Source organism: Natator depressus, chromosome 3 (assembly GCF_965152275.1).
Source record: "Natator depressus isolate rNatDep1 chromosome 3, rNatDep2.hap1, whole genome shotgun sequence".
Classification (NCBI taxonomy): Eukaryota; Metazoa; Chordata; order Testudines; family Cheloniidae; genus Natator; species Natator depressus.
Window position 1 is genome coordinate 199409351 of NC_134236.1, and position 27499 is coordinate 199436849.

The 27499-nt window shown below is 43.7% G+C and overlaps 1 protein-coding gene across 2 annotated transcripts in view; it reads right to left on the reverse strand.

The window, feature by feature from the left end:
- Positions 1-27499, reverse strand: part of SNAP25 (synaptosome associated protein 25) — a 93624-nt gene that overhangs the window by 13727 nt on the left and 52398 nt on the right. The window contains exons 2-5 of one of the 2 annotated variants that reach the window (XM_074949656.1): positions 23273-23408; positions 22421-22462; positions 12708-12756; positions 1817-1934 (exon numbers count right to left, since the gene is read on the reverse strand). In XM_074949656.1, the coding sequence (XP_074805757.1) occupies positions 1817-1934; positions 12708-12756; positions 22421-22462; positions 23273-23344 (281 nt within the window). In that variant the 5' untranslated portion in view covers positions 23345-23408. Of the gene's footprint in view, positions 1-1560; positions 1679-1816; positions 1935-12707; positions 12757-22420; positions 22463-23272; positions 23409-27499 lie in introns of both variants that reach the window. The other variant, XM_074949655.1, reaches the window with a different exon arrangement.

Genomic DNA, 27499 nt, shown 5'->3' on the forward strand with positions numbered 1-27499 from the left:
TCAAAGGGCTCCCTTGTGGCATAGGGTTTGCAGAGGATTCCCTCCCCAACAGGAAGCTCCAGAGGCATTGTTCCTATCTCGGGTGCAATGACTCCAGGAGAGCTGGGAAAATGTGGCTGCTGATCTACCCCGTGAAAGGAAACAGCATATGCTCCTTCCCTGCAGCTCCACACCCCACTGCAGAGGGGAGGCAGAGCTAGAACCAAGACTCCACACCAGTGCTTGAGTCCAGGTGGCAGGTAGCCCCTGCATAGGGCATATGCATGTGTATGTGTCTCCTTGAGTTCTCTCCCGAACACCACCTTGTGCACCCAGGCAGGGTTAGACACACTCTGGGGCAACACCAGAGAGGGTATTTATACCTTAGTGCAGCAAATCAGAGTAAGAAAATTGACTTTTAAAGCTCAACCACTGCTTTTATGTCCCGTTCCCCTCTCCCAAACAAATACCAGTATTACATTTCCTCTCAAGAAATTAACTTTAAAAGAAACAGTGATTGCTAAGAGACAAATGCCAATCCTGCTGTTCTTACTCAGGGAAAATTCCCAGGCAATTCTAGGAGACTTTTGACCAGTTTTGCCTCAGTAAGAATAGCAGCATGATAAGACCCCAGTTGTGAACTAAATCAAGCAGTTGTGCCCCCCAAAAGACTGTAACATGGTATAATAACCCCACTCTCAGTGAAATCTTTGGGTTGGTTAATTATAAATGTATTCTCCATAACCCTCTATTCTCAATAACCTTCAAATTGCCTGACTGCATGCTAGGTCTTTTATCCATCGAGAAATCTGGTCTTTCCAGTGTATTTCCTCACTTCCTTACCCCCACAACCACATATCATATTTTTCTGCTGCATTTGAAACAAGCTTCGTTGTACTTGGATAATAGTTTCATTTGAGTGTGATGGCATGCAAGCGAACTAGACACATTTCAACATTTCTGCTTAGTGTATGCTCTACCCAACGGAAAGAAATTTGGCACGACCACTAAAATTTGATTCTTTACAACAAGATGGTAAATACTGTAGGTTGGGATCAAATTGCAAAACATCATGTCTCTTTCAATATCATGTCAAGGGAGATATCTGCCGAGCAATGAGAAGATAGTGATTTCTCTTCCATAACTGTTAGAGGTATGTGTCCCAAATGACCACTTCTGCATGTTTGAGCTATGAGTCTTAAAAACGTAATTAAGCTTGATCATGACAACATGTGTTTTAAAATTTAGGGTCTCCAGAAAAAAAACAGCCCTGATGTTACCATGATTTTTGTCAACTAGGTAGTAGTCCCACGGAGTACACGTTCTGTAAAATGTTGAAACGTTTATCATTAAAAGGTTTTTACAGTAAAGCTTTCACTGCAGTATGCCTGATTTTAATGTATCTACAGTAATTCCCACTGAATTGTCTACACTATGAGATGAATGCATTGGAACCAGAATCGTTCTATCTGCATGCCACATGCTCATCCTGTCCATGTGCCTAGCAAGGATGAGCGTCACAAGGCTTTCAAGATCGGCCTTGAGTGCTCAAAAAGATTCAGGCAGGCAGGCAGCACCTACTTGTTACATGGACAGACACAAAGACCACAGAATTTTCCTAGGTCCGTCAAATTCTTTTCTGCTTCTTTCATGTCCTTATTGATTTGGTCCATTCCCTCTTCGATGCGTTCCAGTTGTTCTGATTAAACACAAGTATTTTATCCCCACAGAATGAAGCAGATGGAAAAGGACAAAGAAAAAAAAGACAAAAAACTTCAGACATTCACTGTGACAAAAAACTGGACATCACATAGCAGAGCCGGTACCCAGTACCTACTTGTTACAAGGACATATGAAAAGGCCACAGCATTTCCCTAAATCTTTTAAATTTTTCTCAGCCTCCTTCATGTCTTGGTTGATATGGTTCATGCCTTCTTCAACACGATCGAGTTGTTCTGGTCAGGACAAAGGGATGACAGCATGGAATGAATTGTATTTTTGTTGCTTGTTTGTTTGTCTTCAACAGAACATGAAAAATGACCATGGGAAACTGAATTAATAGCAATATTACAATGCATTAATCTGGGCTGATGCATTGCTGCTGGGATGTATGCCAAGCTAGATGCTGAAGTATGATGCCTTTTACTAACATGAGTAGAGTAAAGCAAAACAAAGCAAAAAAAAAAAAGAGAAAGAGAGATGTTTGAAATATATTAAACAAGATGTAATGATGTAGAAAGAAAACACGATCATAATCCTGAAAGTCCAGAAACATAATACAGTACATCCACTTACTAAGACACCAATGACATCCAAGAGAAAGAAAGAGATAGGGTTATCATCTTGCATTTATGCGCATTCATAAAGGATAGCATCTCATTCAATGGACAATACCTTAATTACTTACACTTACAAATGCCTTTGAATTAGATGATTGACAATGTAACTGGTTTGACTTGCGGGTGAGTAAGTGACGGAACAGTTAGTAATGAAGTTAGGGGTGGGTATGAGCTGTCAAGTTAAGACCTATGTCCAGGTACACATTTTTGCAGAGACTGGGAGAGTTGAGATCCAGATACTTGGTTCTGGTCCATTTCTAATCAGAAAATTATTCTCCCTGGGATTCTGTTGTAAGTCAGTGGTAATGTCACTTGGGTCAAGGGAATTAGGCATATCTAGAGACCTGGACCAATGCTCATTGAAGATAATGGAAAGATTCCAGTTGACTTCAATGGGCTTTGTATTAGGCCCCTCAATGAAGTTCACGACAATTTGTTATGCCACTATAATTCCATTTATTTTAATGGAGTCACTCCAGATTTGCATTAGAACTAGTGAGCAAAGTATCCAGCCCAATAACGCGGTTTATACAGACGTGATGTGCTGCTTCACTGACATCAGTGGAGTTTTTGTTGACACTTGGGCTGAATTTGCTGCACCTTTTGCTTGGTGACTCTGTGGCTGAGAATAATTTCACATCGTAATTTCTTCACTGAAACTAAAGGTCCAAAGCAGCAATATGCAGAAACTAAAATCCTAGGCCCAGGTCTTTAGGTGCTGGAAATAGTCATAACTCCATTGAGATCCTGGATCCTAACTTTGACTTCAACAGAGCTATACCATTTTGCACCAGCTGAGGTTCTGGCCTTTAGTTTTGTTTTAAAGGGAAAGAAGTATCATGTGTCAGACAAAAATTGCTTAGGGTGCTATTTTAGTCCATCAAACTTTTAGTCAATTGAAGCAATCCTGGTTATACACAAATAAGGAATGATTAACCATGGTTAAACTGGTTAAACTCACGCTTCCTGCACTGGATAGAGAAAATACATCCAGACATTTCCGTGTGTTAGATCTGAGGGGAAAAAAGGACTAGAGAACACAAAAGTGCAATAGAAGTGCAATGTGATGCCTGAAGTTATATGGACCGTGTCAACATACAAATAATATATTTTAGAAACAAGAGCCCAGTCATGCCTCCACTGAAATCAGTGGAAATCTTCTATTGGCTTCAGTGGGAAGAAGAGCAGACCTCATTTCCTCCTTGGGTTTCTGATAACACTTTGAGATTAAGGTTTTCAAAGCTTCATAGGGTATTTGGATGCCCATTTCCCATTACAATTAACTTAATGTATTTTAATTAATTTTAACAGGAGTTGGGCATTTTACTCACGAGGGGCTTTGAAAATCTCAGCCCCAATTATTTAAGCTGAAAGAATTCTAAACATTGAATTTACCATTCAGTATTTACACTATTTAAGTGTTTTTAATTTGAAAGTGAAAGTGGGTGTGTCAACAGGCTGTATGTTGGTTTCACTTTTCTTGGTCTCATCCCCATCAGTATGTTCATGTGTTTGGGTTCCCAGCAGTGCGGGAAACTGTCTGAATCTTAATTAAACCCCACATTTTGGGGCCTAAATTACCTGACAGTGTTCTTTAGAAGGAATACACTTCAGAGGGTTCAAGAGTTAAACATTGATGTGAAAACCTGAGCAACATATTTCACCCGCTTTGTCAAATAAAATTGTTGAATGAAGAACCAAAAATAAAATGGGTGTTTTGCTTTGAGAAACAATATAATTTTGATGTTGAGGCTTAACAGAAGCTTTGATCTGACAATTATCATTAGACTCCTCACATACTGAACTTAACTATCTTACTTGATCATCAGTTCTGTCTTAAAGTGGCACTTTGGTCTGAAAAGTGACCATGTGATGTAAAAATGGCATTTCTGCTCACCTGTTCTGCTCCCTGGGTATTCAAAGTCCTACCTGCTGCTGCTGCTGACTATTTGGCTAACACTCTTTAGCTTGGAAACAGCCCTTGCAGCTGTGGGAGTTTGAGCTGGATTCTATTCTGACTCATGCATCATGACGAGAATTGCTAGCTAAGTCCCAGTTATGTGTTACCTATTACTGGTTTTGATGAAACAACTGGACTTGCTGATGCCAGACGGGGGTCAGTTAGAAGAACCATCTTTTTACTTGAAAATGTTGAGAGAGGCAATCCCTACAGAATCTTGTGGTGCCATTTTTACAGTTACTTTTCACAGGATACCTGCATATATGTTCTCAACATAATCTGACCAGTAGAAACCACTGGGGTTAGGCAGCTAGGGTCAATCACAGATCAAATATGAATGATGGACCTTGAGAATGATCCTCATGCAGGCAAACACCCTCTGAAGTCAAGAGTAGGATGGGGCCTTTGAACTTTTACTCCCAATAGATTCCTTGTGATGTTCCCCATAATGTCCAGGTTAGGCAAGGCTTAATTGGAGGGTGTATTTTACATGGCTCAAGGCTTTATCTTTAAATTATACTTCTCACCTCAGCTCTGCTTTAATTTATCATACTTCTGTATTTGTGAGTGTGCTGCTGTTTGTGATTTCACTTGATGGTAGCCTTCATCAGAGCTTATGCTATTCCTGAGGAACAAGGGGATGCTCAGGCAATCTATCTTCCATTAAGGGAAACCTCATCAGTCCGAAAAGCCTGTATTGCACTAGTAGCCCATCAGTCTAGACATCTGGTTGCGCCTTCTAAAACTGCTTGTTTAATTTAAACCCTGTAGGCCAGATTCTTAGCTGAATTAAATCAGAATAACTCCCGAGGCTTCAATGGAGCAATGCCAATTTACACAAGCTGAAGGTCGGGCCCCCAGGCAAGACTGATAAACAGACTCTTGATCCGGATCACCATTAAAGTGGAATAAAAGTGAAGTGGGGTTATTGTGGATTACGTTGGTATAACAGAGATCAGAATCTGGCCCAGACTGTTTGTTTTTTTTATCGATACAGCATCTGATGGCTAACAAAAGGTTAATGTCATATATATTTAACTGGCTTCCCCTAATCTAATGTTCTCTCTATTGTACTAAATCAGCTGGGGCAGAGGCTATGACAATTTGCACTAGCAAAGGGTCTTTTTCCACGTGATTTAGTGTAACAGACTCTCCATCTCAAATGGCTATAAATGATAGGAATTCCAGCAATCCAGTCTGGAGATGCTGAGCACACAGATCACCATGGCCAGAGCCTTATCTGAGAGACAAGGGTGCAGTCTCCTAATAAGTGGAAGAGAAGGCAGCTCTCGACACTGGCACTGTCTGGTCAGTAAGTGTCGTGGATGAATCCACAGGATCCTTGAGGTTTGCCCCACAGTGACCAATGTGGTACAGAAGGGAGGGAAGCCAGTGTCATGGCTAGTTCTTCAAAGCACTTCCCCCATCCTGGCCAGCATCATTGTGTCTTGCCAAGGGGTAATTTAAGCCAGTTGTTCTTCTTCCAACTGTTGACGACTCTGTGACAGCACTGACGCCATCTGTGGAAACTGAACTACAGCTGGGTGTGACTGGAGTGCTGTCGGCTGCAGAATTTGGGCATCTCACTGCCACTCCAAGTAGTCTCATGTAGGTACTGAAGGGGATAGGGACAAGGTAGATCCCTGTCAGACTCCTCAGGTGGAGTTGTCACCATTCTGTCTTGTTGGAGAGGACTGATTGGAGCCTCTGTAGTTATGTCAACACCCTCTCCAGCTCTGCCCTGAAAGTGGGCCAGCAGTTCCTTTTACTCAGCTGTGATGAAAGCTGCAAGGAAGGCACGTAGTAGGAGCACTGAGATATGATCTCTGTCCATTGCCATGTGGAGGTCATCCAGTAATGCTGCTAGGGCTGTCTCCATGCTGTGACCTGGTCTGAAGCCCAGTTGTGATGTATCCAAGGCAGTGACAGATGTCATAGGTTATTGGAGCTTGGTTGTCACTGCTCTCTCAGCAATTTTGCCTAGAAATGGGAGAGGATAGGTGGTTTGCATCAAGGATTGGGTTTTTGAGGTCTGGTCAGCCCATGGCATTTTTCAATGGGGTTGACGGGTTTTCTTTTCTAAAGGGTTGATAAGTCCTGGTTGCTGCTGTGCAGATTTGTTCTTTGCTAGCTTTCACCATGCAGGAGGAGCAAGGATCTGTTTTCCAGGTGGTGGCAGCATATGTATTCTCACCATGTCTGATAAGGCCAAACACAGTCAGGCATGGTAGAGCAGCTAAAGCCATCTGCTCTGATGTAGATTTTTTTGCCTCATGGAGTTCATGTGGGTGAGCTTATCCGGGGAGTAGGAAGAGAGCTTTTCACAGAGGCTGGTGCTTGTGTCCGACGTTTGCATTATGTAGTTGGGTTGATTAACCTGTGCACTTGGTACAAGGGCTCTGCTGGCTGTGTGTTTGTGGCTGCAGTGGCAGAGAAGGCTTGGCTTCCTTTACCGGGGCAGTGCCTTCCTAGTGGCTGACAAATGAGAGACGTAGGCTTCATCTGTCTTGTCTCGGGTGAAACCTTTGTGTCTGAAACCCAGGCCTTCCTCCTGAATGGTACATCCTGCTTTCGCTGAAGTAAATGGGAAAACTTTCCCTGGCTTCAGCAGAAGCAGAACCAAGCCTGCTATTTCCTTCTGCAGCATACCATGCAAGTGTATCACCGCACCCACCGTCAAGGATGGTAGGGCTGAGATAGCCCTGTCTGAGGATGCTATCCAAGTGTGGTGCTCCTGGGTGAGAAAGGGCACTCTCTTCACTTCATAGCCCCATCGCGCATTGTCAGCTTAAATTGTGAGGAGTGATATCAAACTGGTTTTGAACAATCGCCCTATAAATACAGCTGCATTTTAACATATTTTTAAAGTTAGCATCTGTTGGAGAAATAGTTAACGAATGACAGCTACTGTCATTGCACAAACAATCCATTATTGCACCACAGATTTGGAGTTTAAGGCTTACATACAATATTTTAATGGTTTGACAAATAAGGAAGCTTCCATTTGTGGGTTGGGGGATCTGGCTTGGGCTGCATAGGGAATATTTTCAAAAGCACTTAAGTGACTTAATAACCTGAGTCCCATTTTCACGTGATTTAGGGCCAGGTTTTTAAAAGGTATTTTGGGTGCCTCTATATTCAGACAGGTGCCTAGAGGGATTTTCAAAAGCACCGTGGCAGCTTACTCATGAGTCATGACCCAGGGGACTTAGGTACCTAGGTGCTTTTGAAAATCTTACTAGCCGCCTATCTGCCTAAATGCCTGCCCATAAGTTACTTCTGAAAATAGGACTTAGGCAGCTTAATCACTTCAGCCCATCTCCTCAGCGGTATTCAGGTGCCTAACTCCCATTGATTGCAGATGTAATTTTGTACTTTCTGATGGAGTTTGGTTTGTAAAAACAAAATCTTAAGAAGCATATTAAGCATGTATTTAACACCCTGCAAGGACAACACAAGAGTGCATTTCCTCTGCTTTTTCCTTGGTAAGATCTACAACATGAGCAAAACAATGTAGTAACCTGTGGCTTGACCCTGGGAAGCACAGAGAGTCTGCAATCTTCACTGAAGTCAATGGGCCAAACTCTGAGGTTGTCACCTCACCTAGGCCTATGCGCAGAGGGAACCCTACATGCAGAAATCTCAATATATGCAAAAGGAGGTCCATTCACATTTACTGCAGTGTCTGCTGTCCCTCCATACCCTGCAGAATGCACTAGGACCTGCTAGGGGAGAGTGGGCAGGGTGGGGGAGTGGGGGAAGGAGCAGAATGTGCATCATTCCCCAGGAACCCTTTGGAGCTCAGGGAAGAAGATGATGTAATCTCAGGCCATGTTATATCCCACCCCTCTCCTCTCACACTGGGCATGCCCCTTTAAGGGGTGGACGAAGCAAGTGCTGGTGGTGGGAGCTCTGTCAAGCAGCTCCATTGGAGTCACACAGCCAAGGTGGGTGGGCTGCTGGAGACCCAGAGCTGCAGTTAAACCATGGGGCAGCTGTGTGGGTGGGTGAGGGACCTTTAAGGATCCTTGGAGCTTGTGGATGGGGCCTGCAGCATATTCCATAGAGGGGAGGAATGACTGGAAAGAAATCTCCAGAAAGGGAACCTCCTCTCCCTTTAAGCATCTTTCAGTGGATTTCTCCTGGGGAGGGGCAGTTTCTACTTATTCCTAACTGAAGCGAATCCCAATGGCTTTGGAGAGAATGTCTGGCCCCTCGGGAGTTTTGGGGACCAAGTATCTCTCTGAATCTATTAGGGCCTGATCTAAAGGCCTTTCAGATCATTGGAAAGATTTCGCTGACTTCAGTGGGCATTGGACCAGGCCCCTAGTTCTCACGGCAGTCACATTCCCTGGGGGACCTATTATAACAAAGGGCATGGTGATGGCCCGCCTGGCAGCAGCTGGCTGCGGCGATACAATGTACTATGCAGCCTCCTGGCCTGCAGACTAGACTGAACTCTTCCAGCCAAGAGGAGCTAGCCAAACTGGTTTTTACCCAGAAAACCATCTAAATACCTACTATTAAAAAGATGCATTGGCCTCTTTCCTCTGTAGTGATGATCTCAAAGACATTTGCTTACAGGTGCCAGAAAGTGAGTTCTGCTCTGTGCTATTGAAACTGAAGTTGGCTCAGAAGAATGTCTCTAGTAAGGTGTCTACAACATCAAAGCAAACACGTTGTCTAGAAAACCTACAAACAGAAAAACCCAAAGGGGGTTGAGTGGTTGGAAAGATTAGCTATACTGTTAGCCACCCATTGGAAAGGTCAATGTAATGTTCTTTGTCTAGATGGCACCTAATAATCTTAAGTAACTTATGCCGTCAGGTCAGCTGAAAAAAGATCACACAGCTGTGTTAACGAATGCTTTCATTCATCTGATAATCTGCTGAGACATCCATGAGTTACCCACACTGCAGTAACTGTAGGGTTTGAAAAGCCATCCTAGGTATATTTTGCCCAATTACACATAATAAGTATATCACAATTTAAAAAACAAGTTGCAGCAATTATTATTAGAACAACACACTGCTAAAAATGACACAAACATAATGAAAACGCATTTAACATAGTGCCATGATTACAATATTTGGTTTGCAACATGACCAGTCTCTTTTACCTGAGAAAGCTGTAATCGAAAATTAACAGAGTAATTTACTGAAGCACTTAAAACACGACCATAACCATTTTAAGGAAGCTTTTATGTTGTCTGAGTCTTTCCAGTTGTATTGACTGGCTGCATACCTGATCATACAATGTCCATGTATGTTCAATGGGAATTTAGTACTGAGATTCCTGGATTATAAAGTGGTCAAATGGCCCAATCCTGCAACCCTTATGTATGTAATCCTTGCTCAAGTGAGCGGCCAATGGGACTACACACATGACTAAGGACTGTTTGTATGTATAAGGCTTTTCAGGATCTGACCCTAAATGACAGAGGTCTGAGAACAAAGAATATTCAAGAGACAAAAATATGGTGAATGGAAAATAGCAGTTAGATTATAACGTGCTGCTTTAGCAGTTAGCAGAGTCAGTGGAAAAATCCCATTGAGCTTTTCAGATAAGGCCTTATGGACATAGGTTGAGGTTTTCAAGGGCCCTGAAGGTTGTTAGGCACCAAAATCCTATTGAAATGTAATGCGAGATAGGCTCCTAATTCCCCTAAACCATTTTGAAATTCCCAGCCTGATTCTAGTCTGTGTTCTCATGTGTGGCACAACTTTAATTAACTGCCCTTGAACATTTAAGATCCATTCATGGAGAGAGAAAGAGCATCTGTAAATTTCCTAACCAGTCTGTGGATGTTTTAGCACTGCAGTAGGGTCTCGATTGACTGGAATGAGAATTGCAAGGATAGACTCACTTGGATATTTACAGGCTTTCACTCACGATATTTGTGCTTATTGATTTATTTTAAAAGTGCAGTTCGTTTCTATGCATCATAAAGGATACATGTTACTTATGCAGATACTGTATCTGTTTTGACACAGCTAATCTTTGATTTCTGAGACCTCAAAGTCTCTTTGCTGGTATTATGCATGAAAAGTTAAAGCTGCGCAAACTTGATTCCAATAAAAATCATATGTGAAAAAATGATTTATCTAATGCTTTAAGGGTGAAACTCTACATATGGCTTATGAACCACTTAAGTTCCACCCAAGCCCTCAAAATTGGGCTGAAATTGGACTTAAATGGTGCATAGACTTTGTGCTGCCCGATACAGAGAGGTGAATTCTGTACTAAAAGAAAACAGGCTTAGGAAGTATTCTCTCTTTGATTCATTCCTGACACTCCCGTTATGAATGTTGGCAGGAGCTCTGTGCATGGCGGGAGAGGAGAACGTATCCCTTACTTTGAAATATGTTTTTCCTAGGATATGATTCTGTAATTTATTATTCTGGATTTTACTGGTGTCTAAAGTAGAATTTAGTGAAACCCCAAAGCAAATGAAACTCCAATGAGTTTTGTCTGGTTTCGATGCAAAAAGCTATAAAACAAGGCTCAGATTCATTCTAAAAGGCCATGAACCATAGTACACTTTCCAGTACAGTTAGTTTGGAGTTTGGAATGAAACACAAAAGTGGGTGTGTTTCAGAAGTTTTCATTTTGGTTTCAGATATTTCACACTGCTTTACTTATCAGCTATTGCAGGTCAAACATGAAAGGCCTGAACTGTGGCTTTGACAAGCAGGTATACATAATGGTTATGGGCCAAATCTGGCTTGTTTTGCTTATGCAAGTAATGCCAAGAGGTGTTTTCAGCGCCCATGGAATGTGGTATCGGGCTCTAGACATGTATTTGCAGTGCCAACTCCTGCCTGCTACAGTCACACCTATAGCCCCTTTGACTTCAATTGAGAGTTTTGGATGCACAAGGAAGGCATGATCAGAAATAGCCTGTTATTAGCTGAGGAGCTTAAACAATGTTTATATTATGGGTTAAAAGCCTTTGTTAGACTGTTAGCAAAAAAGTGACACAAGGCAACAACCACAAAGCCGGCGTAAATTGGCCCAGATCCATTAGGATCTGGTCCCAAACCTCTCACTTCCTTGTGATCTTTGGCATAATATCATAAGCACATTCCCACGTTTCGCTTTAAAGAGAAATACTGGCAACAGCTCTGTCAAGAAGCTCCTCCTTTCATTCATTTGTGATACAGAGCAGCTTCCCCAGGCATCAGAATTCCACAGTGAAAGAACTGCCTTATTACCAGGAGTTGCCAATGTTACACAGAAGTGGCACTGTACATCCTGGGACCCAGAACTGAAAATTCCCTTTTTAGACTTAATAAGATGGTAATTTCATGGTGACTCACTGATCAAATACATGAGGTTTTGCTCTTAAAAAAAAAAAAAAAGCGAGGAGGGAAAAATACTTTCCATTTAGATTCCACTATAATGTTGCATTCATTTTAACATCATAAAAGAAAAAAAAATTACAGAAGAAAAGGGCTGTTATGTTATCTACTCCATTCCTTAATAATGCAAGATTGTTCCGGATGCTTTTTTCTGTAGCATAGTGTTGTCAAGTGTCTAGAAAACATTCTCCACTAATGTTTCATGTTCTGTTCTATTCAAAGATGTACCGAAGCCTCACAGGGGAGGCTGGTATGAGATAGGGCCACAGGAATTAACAGTACATCGGGGAATTTCTTTTTGGAGATACCATTTTGTTGCTACTGTGGGACTGCAGCAAAATGGATGCTTCTTAATTTTATTGAAAACATTCCATTTACTGGTCATCAGGATTACAATGGGCAAACAGTGTCATTTTCCCCATGTTTATATTAAACACATCCAACTCTGGTTTTGCCCATATCAGAGCCGCACACTGAGCTCCCTTTTAAGCCTATAAGCTTCTATACTGTACATCATACTGAGCTATATTTTGCCATCACTTTTCATGCAGAACTCTCATTGCCTTCAGTCAGAGCTCTGCCCTGGGAATGATGGAAGAGTGCATCTGATGCATCTCTCTTTTATTTTTCTCTGTTGTTTGGGATTGCTGCCTGCTCTTGAATCATAGCTAGAAAGGGAAAAATCATACAGTGCCTGCATAAATGGTACTGTATTTTAAACAAAGTATTCAGGGACACATTCTCCCGCATTTGTGTGATATTACGGCATGATCCAAAGCCCATTGAAAGATTTTCATTGACTTCAATGGGTGTTGGAACAGGTCCCTTTACATGAATGGGTGCCATATACACAGAGATCAAAGGCAAAATAGCCCCCCCCATATGCTTATCGTAGGTCACTTTATTACAGAAAGAGGTTAGAGACAGTGAGACTATGGCAGATCTCACCTCATACACAAATGCACACAAGTGTGTTTTAAGAGCATTAGTGATTATTTATAATTGCACATAATTAATACACTTCTCTGAGAGTGCTTTTATTTTTTGACTGAAGCAATTTGAACTTACCTCCTTGCTCATCCAACATAACCAAAGTCCTGATACCAGCATCTTTACTCTACATTCCAGTAATGGAAGCAAAATGAGAAGAGAGAGAGAGAGAGAGAGAAAGAGAGAGAGATCAGTGAGGGAACAAATAACCCTAGATTTGAGATTTAGGAAGACAAAGGAAAAACAGTGAAAGGTATGGTAAGGCCATAAGGGGCTAGTTGAATAATTGGAAGCCTTCATGTGAATGAATACAGTAATGGAAACTGAGCATTCTCCATGGCGCCATAACCCATGTAGTACTCACTGGGGTACAGACCTACTACAAAAAAATGGAAAATTCCAGGGCTGCATTTGGAAATTAACATTTTAGACAACAGCCATTTTCTTAACAGAAGGATTAATCTTCAGGTTCCACAGGAGGCCAGGTACATGTTGTAAACGTGCATTCATTCCCCGAGAGAAATTCCAAAGGAAAACATCTTGCACATGAATAAATACTGGTAAAGTATGAGGAGTGGAAGCAACTGTATGAGGCCATCAAGACATATTACTCTCCCTCACTATATATTAGGAAACCTTTCATAAAGCTGGTTAATACTCAAGATGAAAACAGGCAGTCCTCAGACTTACGACGCAGTTGGTTCCTGAAAATCGCATTTTAAGTCGAAAACGTCGTCACTCGAATTTCCCAAAGGAATAATGTCGGATCGAGCATTCTAAAGTCGAAACCGGCGTTGTAAAATCGAAACACAATCACAATTTATAAACGTACGTGCCATTCATCGTAACTCGAATGTCGTAAAGTCGAGGACTGCCTGTATGAATCATTTTTTGGTACAAAGGTTTAACAGATGTAGGGGCTGATCCAAATCTTATTGGAGAAATGGAAAGTCTCCTGTTAACCTCAGTGGGCTTTGGGTCCAGACCTCCATGGGAACAGTTAGGCCAATTTTAAAGCCCTTTTAAAAATCCCGCTAAGTGTACAGATGGCAACGTGCCCTTTACAAACACGGCATTTGCCATTATTGTCATTGATTTGGAAGGAGATAAATTATATTGTTGGTTTTTCAACACTAAACTATACCATAGACCAGAAAGGCATTTTTTTAATTACTAAGGATAGGCTAGACTCTTTCTGCTCAGTGCAATAATAGTCATTGCATATAACTGCGGGTCTGAAAATGCTCATGCCTGTTACAGTTCAAGAGCAGAGGAACCAAGTTCTTTATGGCCCTACATGGTAATATTGACACATTGCCGGGAAATAAGGGCTTCCAGCAAGGGGCCCCACGCAACTATTTTCTGCACAGTTTAACTGCCTTCCCGGTATCTATTAACTGAGTATCACAATACTGCTGTGAGGGAGATAAGGATTATTACCTCCATTGTGCAGCAGTATAAGGAGATTGAATTCCTTGCCCGGGAACTCTGCGGCAGCTGCTAGGAATGGAACCTCCTAGTTTTGTGTCTCAGCCACACCACCATCCTCCCTCCCTGAGGCTACCTAAGGGCTCAGTCCACCAACATTTAATATCCCCAGACAGAGACTTCTTCCCAACTGCTTTTTTGCCACTATCAGCTCCTGGTCACAATGATGTCCTTGCTGCCTCTTGGGATGTCAGCGGCTTGGTCCACCCTCCCTCAGTGCTGAGCAGCCCTAGGCAGTCTGGCTGCACATTCAGCGCATTGGCTCAGCTACGTGACTGAGTGTCTGACACTCAAGGATCGCTCAGAGGCCATGGCCCATCCCCTCCACTCAGGCCCCTCACAAGCGATGAGAGGACCTCTCGTGCTGACCCTAACTGCCAACTCCACTGTAGCCAGCAGGTGGTTGGGGGCCATCAGATCTGTGAGTTGCCTTTTTTCCCCCCTCCTCCTTTCCTTTCCTACCAAGAGCGGGTGAGGCTGGAGAGAGGAGGGGCCAGCCCTATGCCTCCTCTCCATCCTCCCCTCCTTCCTGCAGCAATTCATTTCAAGTCCGTTTGCAGGCACCAGTGAGGTGGACGTTTGCTGCTGCCCTATGCCCCTGTTCTCTGGCTCACTGATGTCATTTATACTCTGACATGGGGCCCCTCCACATGCTGGACCCCCAGGGCGTGCAGTTGTCTTGTAAACCCCGCTGTTTTGTGGCGTGACAAGTGGTGTCCGTTTTCAGCAAAGCCAGCCACTGCCAGGCTTAGAAATGCCAAATGCAGTGAAAAACATCCTTGCCAAATACCATCTGCAGGGGCTGACCTACTCAGGTGAGACCAGTAGCGTGCCTGGGAGTTGCGCCTGGAGAAAGACTCCATGATTTGCCTTTGGTGACAAGTCCATCTGAGGAAAATGAGTGCAACTTTCTTCTGCCTACCTGACCTTAGCTGCCATTTCTGTTGATCAAGCAGAATTTAGTCCGTGTTTATTACCAAGGAGGCCTGTTCCACAGGCTGCCACAGGGTTAATACAGATGTGATCAACCAAGAATTTATTAAACGCATGCACAGTGGATATATTTGTGTGTATTCTGGGCCTGATGCAAAGCCCACTGAAACTAAGAGGAAGGTTCCCGCAGGTTTAGATGGGAACTGGATCAGGTGCTAGGTGATCATCTACTCATACCCTAACATTCTTTTATCATTTGTTTTCAGCTGTCCCCCCGCAGACAAGGCTAAACGGCTAGGCCCACATTTTCAAACGAGCTCAGCTCCCTTACAGGGACTTAAAGAAGAGCCAGATTTTCACCCAGCTCCTCACAGTGTGATGCTGTGGGTGTGCCTATGCCACAGGGTGTGACTGCAGCACATGTCGTCATAAATGCGCTCCCTTCACTCTAGCTAGCTCACAGACCAAGAGCAGCACAGGCTTCAGTATGGGCTAGTCACTTCAGTAATTACCCAAGGTCTTGGATACAACCAGTGCGGAAGCCCCATGCTGCTGCCGGTACATGAGTGAGCTCGATTAAAGCAAGCTTGGCTAGGTCGACAGGTGCTGTACTCACATTCCGGCTTGCAGCACGGACAGACCCTGTGACAGTGTCGGTTTGTGACAGACATCTCCGGCCAATGGCCAGTGTGTCCCCAACGGGCTGAGGTTCTTTTTTGGAGACAGGCTCATTGATTTTGGTGCCAAAATGCAGATGAGCGTCTTTGAAAATCTGGCCCTCTGTCTCGGCAAACTGAGGATTCATGTGAAAACGTGAAACCCTCCTTGATTTAGAAGAACGAACACTAGCATTCACGTTAGCGGGAGCAGAGGGCAGCCAGTGTGGAGTGCTGTTGAAAATCCCACAGGAGATTTAGTTTCTTGATAAATGCAGGATCAGATTCTTGAAGTATCTCAGACCAGAGAGGTATAGCCTACACACAGGACACTACAATGTGCATGGGTCTCCTTTTGTTGAAGTATCATGAAACCAGGTTTTCCAAATCTGGGCTAACTAGTTAAAATATGCAACTGTCTCTTCTCGGTAATACTTGGACTACCTTTGTTTTCCCATTGTACCTGAGAAGAGCATTTGGACCAACATGCTTTGCCATGGCATTATTAAAACCTGAATGTTTTATATGTCTGGTCTTCAGAAAAATAAATCAGAGACTCTAGGGCTTTTGTAAGGTATTGAACTGGTGGGTCTGGAGGCTGCAATCCTTTGTTTAGCCACAAGACAGGTACATCATGGGCAGCAGAAGGATAATCTCTTCAATACATTTCTCAGCCCTAACTCTAGAAATGAGTAGTTCAGTGTCCATGACCATACAGTCTTTGGCCTATGCTGGGAATGCCAAGATGCCAATTAGTGCAAATTGCCATAGTATTTATTGTGATGTGGACATATATCCACTAAGGACAGGCCTGACACCACCCACACATTTCACATAAACCGCCGAACAGCCATCAGATGGTATTGACCAAAGTCCCTTTCACAAATGGAACTTCTATGGAAGCCAATTAGAGTTTTTTGAATGGAAAAACTATGTCATCAAGCACTTGAGCTGAATTTGAACTGGTGACTGATTAGTTAGACATTAATTGCATTAATAGAATAGAAACAAATAGAAAACAAAAAATGTATAAGAGCAATAAGTTCTTATTCTTCCATTATTCAGTACTACTAAGCTCCAGCATTCTGAGTACTAATGAAGTAGTCTTTTCATAAAGGTGCTCATTCAGCAAAGAATTTAAACATGTGCTTAACTTTAAGCATGTGAATCAATCCATTGCTTAAAGTGAGGCACATGCTTAAATGTTTTGCTGGATCTATTTCCTGATTAGAAAAGTATAATCTGGAGTGGCGTATGATTTTAAATTCTATGGGTCAAATTCTGCTCTTGGATAGATCATTGTAAACCTGGCATAACTTCAATGAAATCAGTGTAACCAAGAGCAGAATTTGACCCTGTCAGTGACTATGACATACACTACCCTCTATCTTTTGTAATGTTAACAATAGCTTTTTATTACAGTCTGAGTCAAAGCCCATTGAAGTCAATGGAAAGACTTCCATTGAAGTTTCCACAGCACTTTGAAGGTGAAATGCATTGGTATATAACTGCTAAGTATTATCATTATATGGCTTAATTTCCCAAGGAGGGAATGAAACTGGGAAGGACAATGTAAAACGACTCAAAAGCCCCATCAATCGTTTCAGAAACAGAGTGGCCCTGATTCTTCCTTGCTTTCCACTTTGTGCAGACATTCACACCTGTGCTAAGTGGCTGTAAAAAGGACCTTTTCTGATATAGTAGAGGTCTACACACACTTCTCCTTTGCACAGGTGCAGAGGACAACATAAGGTGCCAGGCACTGAGGAAATCTAGCCCAGAAAATATATCAGCAAGTGAATCAGAAATACAGGAAATGTTTTCCATATGTTTCAGTAGGTACATTGAAAAACAAATATATGCTTGATCATGACCAAATACTATAGCAGACATAAACACCCAGTTAAATAAAGAATTCTACTTCAATCAATATGGCTTATAGACTTTATTCTGAATAAATTAATGCAGACAATTATCTACCAGGACAGGCTGACATTGCTAGCAGTTCACAAAGACACTAAAGGGAAGTGTCAATACCCTAAAGACAAAAGTCTGGCTAACAAAGCATTTCGTAGTCATGCATTATAGTATATTTCCTCAGACCCTTTTTCGAGATAGCAGTAGCTCTATGCAGTACAGTATTGTCTTTCCAGGTCTGAGTAAAGGAATTAATCCATTCTCTCACTACTAGAATTCACCTGATAGTCCAGAACATCAGCTGGTATAAGTCAATGTAGTTCTACTGAAGTCTGTGGGCTGGATCCTCAGCTGGCAGAAACCGATATAGCTCCAGTGACTTCAAGGCAGCAATGCCAATTTACACCACCAAAGGATTTGGCCCTGAACACTTACAGTTGACACGAAAATTCATCGATTCCAAGGCCTGAGGGACCGCTGTGATCATCTAGTCTGACCTCCTGTGTAACTCAGGCCAGAGAACTTCTCCAAAATAACTCCTAGGGCAGATCTTTTAGAGAAATGTCCAATTTTGAAAAATATGTAAAAATAATCAGTGGTGGAGAATCCATCATGACCCTTGGTAAGTTGCTCCAGTGGTTCATTACTCATCATAAAAAATTTACACCTTATTTCTAGTCTGAATTTGTCTAGCTTCAGCTTCCAGCCACTGGATCATGTTAGACCTTTCTCTTGATAGACTGAGGAGCCCATTATTCAATATTTGTTCTCTATGTAGGTACTTTTAGGCTGTAATCAAGTCACTTCCCTTAACCTTCTCTTTGTTAAGCTAAATAGATTGAGCTCCTTGAGTCTATTGCGACAAGGCATGCTATCTAATCCTTTAGGATCCAGCTTCATTTTGGGGCAGATAACTTGCTTCCACAGAGATACATTAACTAAGTAAAACTCTTTCTTGACTAGAGGCCCAATCCAAAGCCCAGTGAAATCAAAGGGATTCTTGCAATGGATCAGGCCCTACATTGTCCAGAATGTTATTTTATGTGGTGCTTGTTAGGCTACCACTGAGGAACATTCAGAATGAAAGAGCGATATCATGGGGAAACATTTCCCTATTACAGATGAGGGCACGTTAATGTACATGAAAGTCAGCTAAAATAGTGACCCTACACTAAGCATCCAGCTTGAAATGGCATCATAGCATTATCCAATGAAACAGTTATACTTTACAGTTTCCATTCTGAAATGTCAATGAGCTTAAATGTAAAACCAAATCTTATAATAACATGAGAAAACAGCCCCATTTGGTTTGGGGTTTACAAAGCAGCTCTTATGTCTGCATAAGAAAAGCCTGTTGAGAGTCCTTGGTTTAAGTTTAGAGGTGAGAGCAACAAGGATGGTGTTATGGTGAGCGTCTGCTATAGGCCACCAGACCAGCAGGATGAGGTAGATGAGGCTTTCTTCAGACACCTAACAGAAGTTCCCAGATCACAGGCCCTGGTTCTCATGGGGGACCTCAATCACCCGTACATCTGCTGGGAAAGCAATACAGCAGTGCACAGACAATCCAGGAAGTTTTTGGAGAGTGTTGGGGACAACTTTCTGGTGCACCTGCTGGAGGAACCAACTAGGGGCCGTGCTCCTCTTGACCTGCTGCTTACAAACATGGAATAATTGGTAGGGGAAGTGGAATTGGGTGGCAACCTGGGCAGCAGTGACCATGAGATGGTCAAGTTCAGGATCCTGACAAAAGGAAGAAAGGAGAGCAGCAGAATACAGACCCTGGACTATAGAAAAGCAGACATTAACTCCCTCAGGAAACTGATGGACAGGATCCCCTGGGAGGCTAATATGAGGGGGAAAGGAGTCCAGGAGAGCTGACTGTATTTTAAAGAAGCCTTATTGAGGGCACAGGAATGAACCATCCTGATGTTCAGAAAGAATAGCAAATATGCCAGGCAACCAGCTTGGCTTAACAGAGAAATCTTCGGTTAGCTTAAACACAAAAAGGAAGCTTACAAGAAGTGGAAACTTGGACAGATAACTAGGGAGGAGTATAAAAATATTTCTTGAGCATGCAGGGGTGTAATCAGGAAGGCCAAAGCACAATTGGAATCGCAGCTAGCAAGGGATGTGAAGGTAACAAGAAGGGTTTCTACAAGTATGTTAGCAACAAGCAGAAGGTCAGGGAAAGTGTGGGACCCTTACTGAATGGGGGAGGCAGCCTAGTGACAGATGATGTGGAGAAAACTGAAGCACTCAATGCTTTTTTTGCCTCAGTCTTCACAGACAAGGTGAGAGCACCCAGACTACTGCACTGGGCAGCACAGTATGGGGAGGAGGTGAGCAGCCCTCCGTGGTGAAAGAACAGTTTAAGGACTATTTAGAAAAGCTGGACATGCACAAGTCCAAGGGGCTGGATGCAATGCATCCAAGGGTGCTGAGGGAGTTGGCTGATGTGATTACAGAACCATTGGCCATTGTCTTTGAAAACTCCAGGCAATCGGGGGAGGTCCCAGATGATTGGGAAAAGGCAAATATAGTGCCCATCTTTAAAAAAGGGAAGAAGGAGAATCCGGGGAGCTACAGACCAGTCAGCCTCACCTCTGTCCTCGGAAAAATCATGGAGCATTTCCTCAAGGAATCCATTTTGAAGCACTTGAAGAGGAAGGTGATCAGGAACAGTCAACATGGATTCACCAATGGCAAGTCATGCCTGACCAACCTGATAGCCTTCTATGATGAGATAACTGGCTCTGTGGCTATGGGGAAAGCGGAGGACGTGATATATCTTGACTTTAGCAAAGCTTTTGATACAGTCTCCCGCAGTATTTTTGCCAGCAAGTTAAAGATGTATGGATTGGATGAATGGACTTCATGGTGGATAGAAAGTTGGCTAGATCGTTGGGCTCAACGGGTAGTGATCAATGGCTCGATGTCTAGTTGGCAGCTGGTATCAAGCAGAGTGCCACTGTTAGACTGTGGTAGGAAATCTGAAAGGCCTTCTGTAGTCACCTTAATGGAAATGATGCTCAGATCACTGTGAGAGATTTCTCCTGATGTTTCAGACTAACCAGTGCTATATTTAGAAAGTTCTTTGACTGAATGGGAAGCTCCTGTATAAGACGAATAAAAGCCAGATCCTGTGATCTGCTGAGCTCTTCCCAGGAAGTGCTGGGCTCCTATATGGACTGATCAGCAAACTCAGTATTCCCAGTCTTTTTCCCATGGAGATCAATTACTGTTATTTAATATTTGCATTCCAGTGGCATTCACTGGATTGGGATTCAAGAGACACAGGTATGATACTTACTGACTGGGACAAGTCACTTGCTATCTCTGTGCCCTTTGTTGTCTAGGCTATTTAAGCTCTTTGGTGTAGGCCCTGTCTGTTATTCTGTGTTTGCAAGACTCGTTTAAGTAGAGTAGAAAGGTTGGAAATAAGAATGGAGAGACTCAAGGGTAGAACTAGAGAAGAGGAAGGCGAAGGATCGATTGCATAAGGCATGTTCACTGAGTGAAGTGGTGGAGGGAGGAGGTGGTAGAGGGACAGGTAAATGGGTTACGGTGGGGTTGTTTCAGGATAGGGGAGAGAAAAGCCTTCTTGAATTGTGAAGGAACAAACCGAGAGAGAGAGAGAGAGAGCTGAAGTAGGTGGGCGGAGAATTACAGTTGTGGTGTTTACTGATCAATAGGTGTCGGACTCCACAATATAAGGCCCAACTCCATTTGAGCTGAAGTCACAGGCAAACCACCACTGATTTCAATGAGGGTAGGAAATGAAGGCTGGAGCTTATGCCACCTTATAAACGTGTGACTCAAGGCTATTTCTTTCCCTTTGTGTTTGCTTGGAACTCCACTGTTGTCGATGCAAAGCAGGCATGGGGGTCGAAGGTGTCCTGCAATAATAAGCATGTCAAAGTTGATGACTTATTAATGTCTGAGGGCCATAAACAAAGTCTAACAGCCGTGTTTGAAATTATACATCAGGTGACCAGGGGACCTGATGGCTGGCTGGTGGTATGAATCCAATGTCCCAGATTATAAAATCCTCCACCACGATTAGGATGAATTGGCACCCGAGTGAACTACCCTTTCCCTCCCAGAAAGTCCCCACCTGGTGAGGATTGAGGCATATTAGCAGGGTAGACTGAGCAAACTTCCACTCTCACTCCCAGTGCTGTGGATGATCAGAGGCCTTCTGTCTCCTGGGTTCTCAATCTGCCATCTTTCATGAACCCTAACATCCTCTGTTAACAACATTCCAAGAGAAGATAAAGAAGCATTGCCTAGATTCTGTGGTGACTGAGGCTCTATAAAGACCCGAAATGGATGAACAGATAGATAAGGAGCCAGTCACACCATTGCATTTCTCCCCATTGACTTCTGTGGAGTTTATCGGCTTCCTGCAGCTTAATGCCACTGTGGGTATCGGGCCCACGGTGACCAACCAGAGGTCATGTACAAAGGGCGTTTCATTGCTTTATCTTGAATATTTCAATTCAACCAAAATTAAAATATGGACTGAATACAGTTCCCCATTAACTATAGTAGTTATCCTGCAGTTCAGTTGAGTCTTTCAACTGCTTGATCAACTTTATCAATGGCTACACCACATCTTGTCTAGACTAATTCCCAGGAACACCTTTTGAAAATGCCCCATTTTTGATGGACACAAAAACCTATGGAGATGCCCTTGGTGTGTGAATATTGGCAAGTGGCTCAGGCCTTTGCTTGTGTCAGGCTTTCCCATACCTCTATCTACAAAGGAAGGGAGGGTAAAGTGTAAGTTCTTACCTCTTCAACAAGCTGCAGCATACGACGGGTGCTTTCAAGTGACTGGAAAAAAAACAGGAGAAAAGCAAGTTAGATTTGGCAAATGCCATTTCCATCACTGGTCTGCAGGCATGTATAAAAGTCATGAATAGCCTCATGTAGAAGTCTTTGAGTGCTTCTTTCCCCACCCTCTAATAGCCAGATTACAGCTATCCCAGCATGGGAATGCAAGGAGGGAAGACGGCGTTTCTCCAGGCACTCTGGCCTGGGAGGTAGCCAGAATTCTGCAGCTAGCACTCTCTAGCAGTAGCACTGTTGGCAGTGATGAATGCTCCCATAAGGAGAGGATAGCCCTGGCCTTGCCCTCCTTCCCCATCTAAAGGTGGGACCTGGGCTCTGAGACCTTCTGCCCTTGCCAGGTTTCAAAGCCTGGGCTTCAGCCCAAGGCCAAATGTCTACACTGCTATTTTTAGCCCTGCAAGCCTGAGTCAGTTGACCTGAGCCCTGAGTCTCGGTGCTGCAGGTTTTTCTTTTCAATGTAGACATACCCTTAGATCCTAACTCTGCCTTACCTCACTCAAGTATCACTTCCATTTTTTCCACCGCCAATACCCTGGCAGTTGAGATCTGCTGGACCACTTGAGCTAACCAACCCTTGGTTTAAACAAGGGTAGATGGGTGGCAGGGCATTTTCAAGGAGGGACCCTTGATGCTGGGATTTTTTTCGTGTTCCGATATCCTAAGCCTGTTGACCTACAGGATATGGTGCCAGACGTATGTTTTGCTACAGCTGTGCACATTTCTGGATGTAGCCTGTGGACAGCAAGAAGAACCTCAAGTGTTTCCACCCTCCTCGTTTGCCATTGGTCTTACCTCATCCGCCAGCTGGTCAGCACGCCGCTGCATTTCTTCCAACTCATTGCGCATATCAAGTTCTTCTGCCATTTTAGCTGTGAGTGTGTCTGTCGAGGCTTCAGACCAAGGATTTGTGTTTGTTCTGCCCGTGAGCCTGCAAGACAGCAAATTGGGGGTTAAACACTGGGGTTAAACTTGCTGCACTCTGCAGATTTGTGCTTAAATGTCAATCCCCTCAAATGCTTTCATATGAGTGCTCTCGCCAGCAATCTTTCATCAGGGCTGGTGATTCTTACAAATGAAAGAGTGCTCGTGGATTGTTCAAGGTGATGTTCTATTCCTGGGCTATTAGTCACTCTCTTGTATAGGAGCATGGATGGATCCTCGCTGCCTTCCCTGCAGAGAAATTAATTCATTTGTATTTTCTACCTAGCACACTTCAACTGCCATTAAGCACCAAACCCTTATAGAATCAGCAGGGATGACTTGTAAGTAGACATGGGCTTGAGCTGCATTCAAACTTCTCTGAAGTTGAAAGGGTTCAGCTCTAGGGTTTTGCCCCATACTTGCTTGCAAGTAAGGGCAAGTCTACACTACAGTGCTACATCGGTGCAGCTACTTCTTCTGGTGAAAGCATGCTATGCTGACAGGAGAGAGAGCGCTCCGGTCAGCATAATTACTCCACCTCAGTGAGAAGCGGAAGCTATGTCGGCGGAAGAGCGTCTCTCACCAACATAGTGCCGGTGTGGACAGCGTGAAACTTGCATAGCTCATGGGGGGAGGGGAGACTTTTTCACACCTAGGAGCGAAGTAAATTATATCGACTTAGGCTGTAGTGTAGACCTGCCCTAGGTATATTTGCCTTTATTTGCCTTTTAGGACAGGGAAGGAGTATCTGACAGAGAGCCAGATCCTTAGTTAAGCTGTAAATCTGTGTCGTGCCATAGTAGCTTGCAGATAATGGAGCCTGATTGATTTTCACCAGCTGAGGATTTGGCCCAGAAACTCCATCTCAGAAACCTGAGCCAGTCAAAACTACACTGGATACATTTTTAAAGGCCTGGCAGGGGGTTGTACTATATCACCCAGTTCATCTTTTCTATCATTGCTTCTAGAGGGGCCAGATTCTGATCTTGATTACTCTTGTCTAAATCCAGAGTAAATCCACTGAACTCACCTGTACCTGAGATCAGACCCCATCCATTGAATCTAGTTTAGGAAGATATTAGCTTTTATTATAAACCAAAAGACACAACGTGGCTTCTATTGTTGACTTGAAAAGGAAAAGTGGGGCCATCCACCACCTCTGAAGTCTGTAGAACACCATCACTGTTTTATTTCTCTGCCTGATTGAAGCATGACACGTTGAAAATTAGTGCTCAGCGAGGGTTTATCGCTTAGAGGAAGAACTAATCCAGCTGGAAGGAGAGGCAGAGGGCTGCGAATAACTGCTATGAAGCACTGGCCATTTTATTCAATTACATAATAACATAACATAAGGATGGCCATACTGGGTCAGACCAATAGTCCATCTAGACCAGTATCCAATGGCCAGTGCCCAAAGCTTCAGAAGAAGCGAACAGAACAGGGCAATTTATTGAGTGATCCATCCCCTGCCATCCAGTCCCAGCTTCCAGCAATCAGAAGTTTAGGGTCACCCAGAGCATGGGGTTGCATCCCTGACCGTCTTGGCTAATAGCCATTGATGGACCTATCCTCCAGGAACTTACCTAATTCTTTTTTGAACTCCATTCTTCTTTTGGCCTACACAACATCCCCTGGCAATGAGTGCCATAAATTGACTGTGTGTTGTGTGACGAAGTACTTCCTTATGTTTGTTTTCAACCTGCTGCCTATTAATTTCATTGGGTGACCCCTGGTTCTTGTGTTATGTGAAGGGGTAAATTCACTTTCTCCACACCATGAACGATTTTATAGAACTCTATCATACCTTGCCTCAGTCGTCTCTTTTCTAAGATGAACAGTCCCTATCTTTTTAATCTCTCCTCACATGGAAGCTGTTCCATCCCCCTCATCTTTTTTGTTGCCCGTCTCTGTTCTTTTTCCAATTCCAATACATCTTTTTTGAGATTTGGTGACCATAGCTGCACACAGTATTCAAGATGTGGGTGTACCATGGATTTATATATTATCTATTCCTTTCCTAATGGGTCCTAATATTCTGCACTGGCTTTACACCTTGTGCCACTTTAATGGAAAAGACGAGTCAGGGCAGCCTTTGGCCCTAGGAGTTGACAGCAAATAAACTATAGCATCTGTCTATAAAAACTAGCTATTATGTATTTAAGGCGGGCTCAGTCCTTGCTCAGACGATACTCTTACTGAAGCCAGTAGGAGCACAGATTAAGGACGGCAGAAGTGGACCATAAGGCCCCAGATCACAGGGTCTGCAAACAGGGAGTACAGGAGCAGATGGGATGCTCACCCCCTTCCCAGGCTATGAGCCTGTGCTAGAAATGCACCTTTTAAGCTGCTGAGGAGAGGAAGTGTGCCTGCTTGATTCACAGAGACATGGATAGGTCACCCAGCGCAAACTCCTCTAAGCTCACACAGACTGAGCCCCTGTAGTGCACATGGGGACACAGAAGCCTCCCCTGGGGGGTTCCCTGCCTGCTGACTCCCACTCAGAAGAATCACACCTGCTGACCCACACTCAGAAGAATCACACCACTTCCTCTGCACCAAGCGGAGCATTTGCTTCATCTATATGGGACAACAGCCAGGCAGGTGTACGAATTAGCATTGGGAGGAAGGAACTCTGTACAACAATAGCAGTGCCCCATGGAGGGCAACACTGGTGTTTGCTTTGCTAACATATGCCGATTAATTAAAGCCAAACAAAAGGTCGTTGGCTAGATGCTGACCCAGCTGTTGACTCCCATTTCAGCAGAATGCAACAAACCAACCACCCAAAACTGTCTAAGTAGCAATCAGCCAATATATGGCAGTGAGTTAAACTCTGGTTTGGATTAGACGTCCTTTCATATTCATCTATCTAGTCCTTCCCCCCCCCCCCCCCACTTTCTTTCCCAGAAACTCTTTTGTAATGGGACGGCCTTTCCTCTGCATAAATCAACTTCCACTGAGCGAGGAGCCATAGCCTTCCAGGGATCAGGCGGCAAAGGATATTTGCTGCTAGAATCAAGCTCTATCTGCTTACGAATATGTAAGAAAATCAGACAGCTGCTTACGTATCCTCTGCAGCTTCTACAAAGGATTGTTGTTATATAAGGAGGGAAATGTATGACCTTCATGCTTTTACATTAGCTGTGCTCTCACTTGAGGTTGTCTTGCTTCTTTTCAGTCTAAAGCAGGAAGAAATCCATCTCAAAGAGGAGACTGAAAAGCCAGCCCCCAAGCAACTGGCACAGCATTCTGTTTACATCAATCTCAAACGCTGAATACATCGCAACACCCCTGTCTGAGAGAGGCTAACATCCTGTGATGGCTCACATCAAATTTAGAAGTTCCCAATATACCCTGGAGTAGCAGCTGGGGTAGGCAGTTCTACCTGGTGTGTTGGATGGCTGGGCAATTCACACCATTAAGGCTCAATGGCAAGAAATGTGTCTGTGGGCTCAGCTGATTGATGCAAATGCCTGGCTTAATGGCACGGTGAATATTCAGTTTGACATCAGACACTTTTGGGATGCTCACTGTCAGCAGTCAGCAGGTTTCACCCCAAAAATAGGAAGCACTCCAGGGATTAGGAGCTCCATGGCAGAGACACATCAGGGATCCTTCTGCTTCCAAAGAAGAACACTGTGAGAGTGACTGAAGAAATCCTATTGTTCTTGTAGGGGCCAATCCAGCCCCGGCCCACATGGGTTCTCCTGGAGGCAGAACCACTGTGATTCCACAGCACTGGATTTGAATGGGCTGTGTGCCTAGAGTGCAGTGCCATGAGGAGTCACTCCCTGAACAGCCACATGCAGGGGTTATTTGGGAGTGAGGCAGATAAGCAAGTGGTCAGGGGAGGTTGAAGATCCTCCATAAAACAGCTGCTCTGCAGCCTAAGTGGAGGACTCCTTGGCTATGTCTACATGACCACGGTAAGTTGACCTACGCTACGCAACTCCAGCTACATGAATAACATGGCTGGAGTTGACGCACCTTAGGTCGAATTACCGCGGGGTATACACCACCGGGGGTCGACGGGAGAAAATCTCCCATCGACTTACCTTACCCTTCTTGTCGGGGGTAGAGTACAGGGGTCAACTGGAG